Here is a 7,035-nt window from a genome sequence, read left to right on the forward strand (position 1 = left end):
GCGCCACAGTTCTCAGCACGGCATTGAGGGAAAGTATTCACAGGCGTGTATGTGTCTGGGTAACATGTAATGACATTATTGTCACCAGGGTGACCCCTCATTGTCACCACGCTTTCTTCTCCCTTGCTCGTGAAATTGACATAAGCTTTACAAACATTCCAGGCATTTTTTTCTCAAGGCCGGATTTCTTTGGAGGCCTTTCATAGAGAAAAGCACCAGTATGAGCAGCACCACCTAGTGATGGTGTAGCATATGTCCTCTGGTCAAACCAAGGTGATATATTAAGACAGGTTTATAATTAGTATCCAATTAAAAAGGAATCAAATATTTTAATTCAAATAAAACCAGTTTACAATCACTGAGATGCTTAAAACTATAGGTTTTTATCCTCAGATTGAATATGTATAAGGTTTAACTTAAATGCGTAATTACACTGCATTGCATGGCTGGGGTTCAGATTTAGTTTCTTAATGCAGAGATGGATTAGCACTTCGGGAGCGCCCAGCCTACTGAGTCCCATGCAGCCTGCGGAGATGTGAGATCTCCTCTTTATACCTGTAGGTAGTGGCATAGCTCAATGTAACACTCTTCTGATGGTGAACATTATATGACTTACACATTAAGTGACTTCCTGACCTGCCCAGATGGTTGTCAATATAGTCCTGCAACTCAAACACCTGTGCTTCTGCAACTGTTGCCCTGGTGATGAGAAGTGCACGCTCCTTCTCAAAGCCCACCTGTTTGAAGAAAATTAAATCTTCAAGTTACAATCAGAGAGGCTTTATTTCTTAATTCTGGTTAAAAAAATTGTACTTTGGTGACATAAAGTTTAAGGGATGGGAGAGTTTTGTTTACCAGTGAGGAGTCTGTGATCCCCCTCAGCTGTTTCCTTATGTCTGGCCAGGATTCCTCACATGCCGGCCTGATAAAGTTACATTTTTCATAAGTTTTTTACGTAACAATCCGCAGCTGACCAAATTCGTCATTTGGTAAAATACAAAAATGACACTCACTCCTGGCTTAAATTGGGAACAGGCATTTTGAGGACAGCCAGCTGTAAAAGAAAAGAGTGAAGGTCTTACATCAACACACACAACAAGCACCTCTAAAGCTCGGTAATTAACGTTTTATGGGATGTCACACACTTTGAATAATTCTTGGCCAGTACACCGCTCATCTCACAAATGCTGTTTGACTTTATAGGGTAAATATGGCCACAAAGAAGAATCCTCACAGACCAAATACAGGCATTCACCAGACGAAACAAAAGCAGATCAGCCCACTTCAAAAGCAGCCATCTTTCATTTTGCACTACCTGCTCCCGGGCCACCTGCAGCTGACCCTCCAGCCTCGACTTGTCCTGGCGAAGGTGCTGGAGCTCCTTCTCAGTTTCATCTCTGAGCTCAGCGGGCTCCAGGCTGAAGCTGGCTTCTGGTGGTCCGGGGTCAAGACCGCTCTCTGGTTTAGCCAAGATCTGCTCCCTCTGAACCCTAAAAATCACAGTTTATCGATGTGTCTAGTTACTCATTATGGATTAACTGGGAATCACTCTTGATGGCAGCACTGGTACTCGACCCCTACAAGCTTGATCAAACTAAATCACTGGAGTGGCAATTAAAAGGTTTTCAAACACGGTACTGTAATTCATTTGAATTAGTGTATTTCTACAGTATAATGCAAATATGTGAAGCCCAGTGGTTCCTAACCTGGGGGTTGGGGGTCCTCATAAAGGGTCCTGAGATGAATGTAAAGGGTATCCAAATGATTACAGATAAGTAAATAATGAAAAGATTTTATTTTTGTTATTGAAAAATGTTTTACTGAACACTTTCTTCTTTTGAAATACCAAAAGAAAACCTTTTCAGACCTTTCAAATTTTCAAAAATTACATAATCTGAAGGAAAATCAGTCAAATTAACAACTCAAAATATGCCACTTATGAAAGTTCAATACAATTTTATTTATAGTGCCAAATCATAACAAAAGTTATCTGACAACAGAAAAAAAAAAGTTGGGAACCGTTGGTTTCAGTAAAATGTTTATGAAGTAGATGGAAACAGTGAAAAGTAGGACATAAAAAGACCCATACCAGTGTCTAAACAAACAGTAAAGCACTCAGGAAGTCTCACCTGTATGCGACAAGGATTGCACGATGGGTCTTGGTGCTTTTCTGAAGCCTCTTCTTATAGGAGCGAGCAGCACAGGCGAGCTGTTCCTCCCTGACCCTGTAGGATGAACGCACATCCCGGAGCATGCTTTCCACGTGTGCCCTCGTCTTACACGTCTCTGAAGGGCTTTTACCTTCTCCAAGGCCATCAATGTACTCCTAAATGGAAGACATGTAGATGGATGTTGTGTTAAGACATTTGTCCCACATTGCTGAGTGTGGATGTGCTTGTGGGAGCACTGCAACTCACAGCTAAGTCCTGTAAATAGCACACAAGCCTCGTGCGGTATTCCTCATTCAGCTCTTTGACTTGAAGCTGAAGCTTAGAGTTCTCTTCTTCTACCTCCTTCACTTGGCTCTGAGAGCACATCAGGGCCTCGGATAGAAACGTGATTGAACATTTCCACCAAGCAAACATTAATTCACAGGTTGCAAACCAGTGATAGAATCTGCAATCATTTTGAAAAACGTTGTGTAAATCAGTCTGGGATTGTTAATACTCACCACACTCTGCTCAGACAGTTCCTGCTGTCGATTACGGATTGCTCTCTTGTTCTCCTGGTGCGCTTTACCCATGGCCACCCTGATGACCAAATACAGGCTCAACAACAAGAGAGAAGTGACCAAAATCCACAAAGAGCCACATCACAGGGGGGATTGCAAAGAGACCACATCACACACACAGCAAATAAAGCCACAACTTAGAAGCACGATCAAAGGGGGGACCACAGGGCAGATGCGTGTGGGATGGATTTTATATATATATATATGACATACATCCTGAAATGGGTTTGGCTGTTTGATGACTGGAAATGGAAAGATAATGATGATCCATTTAAATTAAGTTGCACATGAGTCAGCAGCAAACATTCCCTCACACTTTCTCCTCCAGTTTCTTCTGCTGCTCTTCGTAGCTGTTCTTCATTTTCTCCAGCATATCTTTGATCTCGTCTTGGTTCCCAAGTAGCTATGTGAGAGCATACGCACAAAGGCAAAGGGAAGTTTACTGATGCCCGTAAAACATGTGTTTTCATTAGCCACTGTTTTTGTACAAAAATACTTACAGTTTTTCCCATCGTTTTCTGCTCCTTATCCAAAGCTGCCAGATCTTCAAACTGTTAATCCGTCATTTTATAAAATTTGAATATACATTCAAAATAAGACAATGGTGAGTTTCATATTTCTAATTTAGTATTTCTCATATGATTTAGTTTACCCCAAAATTGTTTTATAGATATCATCTTTTGCCTCACAAAAACACATTTGATTTCTTCACGACCTGTCTGAGAAACATGAGAAATTATGTGGAAAAATATTAGTAAATCATGTTGCAATGGATACATGAACTGCTTGAAGAAATGTGAGAAACATAACCTTCACAAGTTTGTTTTATAACAAAATAATCATTTTTATTTTGGATAGCCGAGATGGGACTAACGTGATCTGTGTTTTGGTTTTTTGGTTTTTCAATAATGACAACAATTTAATTTTTGTGTGGGCAACTAGTAGCCTAGCATCGCCGGACTTATTTGCAAACGTGCTTTAACCTGTCAGTTTATTTTTTTTTATTTATCAAGGGGCACCACCTATGTTGCAAACCAAAATGCCAATGGACATGATTGGATAGACCTATAACCATTCAGAGCAACGAAATGTCACCTACAACCGATAACAGCAACGAAACAGCGTGCACTAAACGACACATGCCAGTTAGGGCGGTGCTTGGTCCTGTTTGAATCAGGAAAACAATGCCGACCGGGTCACAAACCTTCTCACATCACAACAGTACACTAAAATATGTTTCTGAAACCATTTTAGGCAAGAGATAGGCAACAGAATCCTGATTCATATTTGATCAGCACTGGTTTGACAGTTTGATCTAAGTTTTGTGAGCCTGGTAATTTGCACTGGATATAGTAGTTATGGTGATAATAATGATTCTCCTCTGTCATTCATCGTCTTAAACCCGCCCCACATGAGATACATGGCTGTGACTGGCTTCTCCTGGATCTAGTAAGCTGGAAATCTGTCTGAATGAGAGAAGGTTCAGACATACCTGCCAGAGCAAATGAAGCATGAGCTCAGCAGAGTTTTGTGGTTTCCAGGCTATGCAACTAAAAAAAAAAACCCAAAGTTCTAGAAAATAAGGAGTGACATGGACCTATCTAAACCAAAGAGTTAAATTACGCCCTTAAAGTCTATTTTGCCCAATCTTATGTGCATTTCCTGTGATCTGAAGAGCACTAAAGATGAATAAACACTTGTCTCACCTTGACTCTGTCACGGGACATGCGGCTGATCAAGGCTCGCACCCTGTCCAGCTCACCGTGCAGGCCTTGGGTGGTAGTATTCACACTCTGCTGCTGCTCCTCCAGCTTCCTACGGAGGGCATCCTGGGCCTGGGCCAGTGCCAGCAGCTCACTACTCAGCTTTTCACTCTGGGCCAGCTCTTCATTATGGGCCTCAGCCAAAGCTACGTAGTTCTTCTTCAGTGTGGCATACTCCTCTGTCAGGTCTCGGCCGCTCTTCTCTCCCACTTTCAGAAGAGCTTCAGCAGACTGAAGTTCCCTTAATAAGTTGTCTCGCTCCATCTCAAGCTCTGTTATTCCTCCTGCTTGGTTCAATAACTATCAAGGGGGAAGGAAAGTACATCAAAGAAAGTCTCAGTGATTCCAAATCACACTGTATGCAGGCATGTCGAGGAAGGTTACATTTAAAAACATTTTCTCACAGTTAACAAGTAATTTAACCCAGAGGAAATATTTCCCACAAAACTTTTTAGTCAAGTTAAATCTCCTAAAATCCTCACAGATAAAAAATGAGTCTACATTTTCATGGACTTTTTTGTTTCCTGTATCACTTTAACCAAACCCTCACCTTGTTTTTCAGCTCAAACGTCTCTTCTTCAAACTGCTCTCTCATCTTGTTTGTCTGAATTTTCTCCTCCACAAGCTCCTTTGATATCTGAAAGATGAGACGGAGAACAAACATTTCTTCTGGTTCTTTTCTAAACACAAGAAATGCTCAACATTAGCTCATGAACTCCACCTTGAGTTTTTCCTCTTCACTCAGGACTAGCCTGCAGGACAGATCTGTATTGGAGCTGGCCAGGTGGCCCAGTCTGCTCTCCAGGTAGCCCACTTTGATGAAAAGGCGTTCATTTTTGTCACGCAGCTGCAACTAAAGTGAAGTCAACAGAAACACTTTTCTACTATGACTAAAGTTTACTATCTCCAATGTTGGCTGCATTGTAGCCAAATTACATCCCCCCGGCTTAAATTCTCATTTCCTCCACTAAGAGACAAGTGTATTTTACTTACATTTTGTTCTGTCAGAGCTTGAAGTCGCTCCTGAAGTCCATTTGTAGTTTGGTGGTGCTGTGTGCCCATCTGTATTCTGTCAAGGGCTGCTGAAATTAATGCACTGACTGTATCCACCAACAATGTTGCCTCGACAACACACACACACACACACACACACACACGCGCGCACATGCACACACACACACACACACACACACACACACACACACACACACACACACACACACACACACACACACTGTTGTGTTTAATAGTGAAATGACATTAAGAAAGAAATCATTTCAGCGGTTCTCTACCAGTGTCTTTGACTTTCGCAACTACCTGTTAACTTAGTTCACTTCAAACCAACATTAGTTAAGCCTGTTAGATTAAATACAAATACTTTACAAAACAAATGTCAAATGTATTTCAGCCACTGCTTCTAAACACGGACTGTGGTCTATGGTTCCAACAGGGGCCGAAGGTTGGTAAATATCATTGACAGCAGCGCCATCTGTTGACTACAGTTGGAAACGTCTCACATTAGGATTGAGAGGCCAACACTGTAAAATCTCTGTGGTAATAATGACCAATGGTGGAATAAGTAATTTAAGTAAAAGTAGTAATACCACACTTTATAAATACTCTGTTACAAGTTAAAGTCCTACATTCAAAATGTTACTTAAATAAAAGTAAAAAAAGTATGAGCATCAAAATGTACTTTAAGTACAAAAAGTGAAAGTACTCATTATGCAGAATATTATATTATCAGTTTAAAATTATTGATGGATTAATGCAAATATCATTTTAATGTTGCAGCTGATAAAGGTGGGGCTAATTTGTATTACTTTATGGACTGCTGTGTAGCTTAATCTACGACATTATTTTATTTGTTAATAATATTTTGTTTTAATAATCTAAATCTGTAAAGTAACTAAAGTTACCAAATAAATGTTATGGAGTAAAAAGTACAATATTTCCTCTGAAATGTAAAAGAGTTTAAAGTAGCATAAAATGGAATTACTCAAGTAAAGTACAAGTACCTCAAAATAGTACAGTACTTGGGTAAATGTACTTGGTTACTTTCCACCACTGATAATGACTTAACATTCATTCATTCATCTTCAACCGCTTATCCCGGGTTCGGGGTCGCGGGGGGGCTGGAGCCGATCCCAGCTGACATCGGGTGTGAGGCGGGGTACACCCTGGACAGGACGCCAGTCTATCGCAAGGCACATAGAGACGAACAGAGACAGACAACCATTCACACCTACGGGCAATTTTGTAGAGCCATCAGTTACGGTTAAATAATGAGTATTAGCTGGGGAGGGAGTGAATGGCTTACCTGTTCGGTTGTGGTATGATCAATAAAAACTGAACAATCTCAGTAAATCTATGAAAAAAAATACTGATTAAAAAAAAGATGCAAGCCATACAGTGCACTTTCTTTATAAAAAGGTTTTATTTTAGGAACTTTTCAGTGCATAGGAACAATGCATTGTAATGTAAAACACATTGATTCACATGTGCTAAGTAGAAATCGCCTTGGAAGTTATCAAAAATAGC

General features: G+C 40.5%; 1 protein-coding gene across 1 annotated transcript; it reads right to left on the minus strand.

Moving 5' to 3' along the window:
* Nucleotides 1–506: 506 nt before the first annotated feature.
* Nucleotides 507–5,556, minus strand: ccdc78 (coiled-coil domain containing 78; the record flags this gene model as incomplete). The annotated part of the gene is made up of 13 exons (XM_083932287.1): nucleotides 507–737; nucleotides 856–922; nucleotides 1,014–1,054; nucleotides 1,316–1,490; nucleotides 2,130–2,326; nucleotides 2,418–2,543; nucleotides 2,672–2,750; nucleotides 3,046–3,134; nucleotides 3,232–3,282; nucleotides 4,438–4,794; nucleotides 5,045–5,131; nucleotides 5,216–5,347; nucleotides 5,488–5,556. The coding sequence occupies 13 exons, from the start codon at nucleotides 5,554–5,556 to the stop codon at nucleotides 507–509; spliced, it is 1,701 nt and encodes a 566-aa protein (XP_083788413.1).
* Between the last annotated feature and the right edge of the window lie 1,479 nt (nucleotides 5,557–7,035).

Source organism: Echiichthys vipera (genome assembly GCF_963691815.1).
Source record: "Echiichthys vipera genome assembly, chromosome: 18".
NCBI classification, from domain to species: Eukaryota; Metazoa; Chordata; class Actinopteri; order Perciformes; family Trachinidae; genus Echiichthys; species Echiichthys vipera.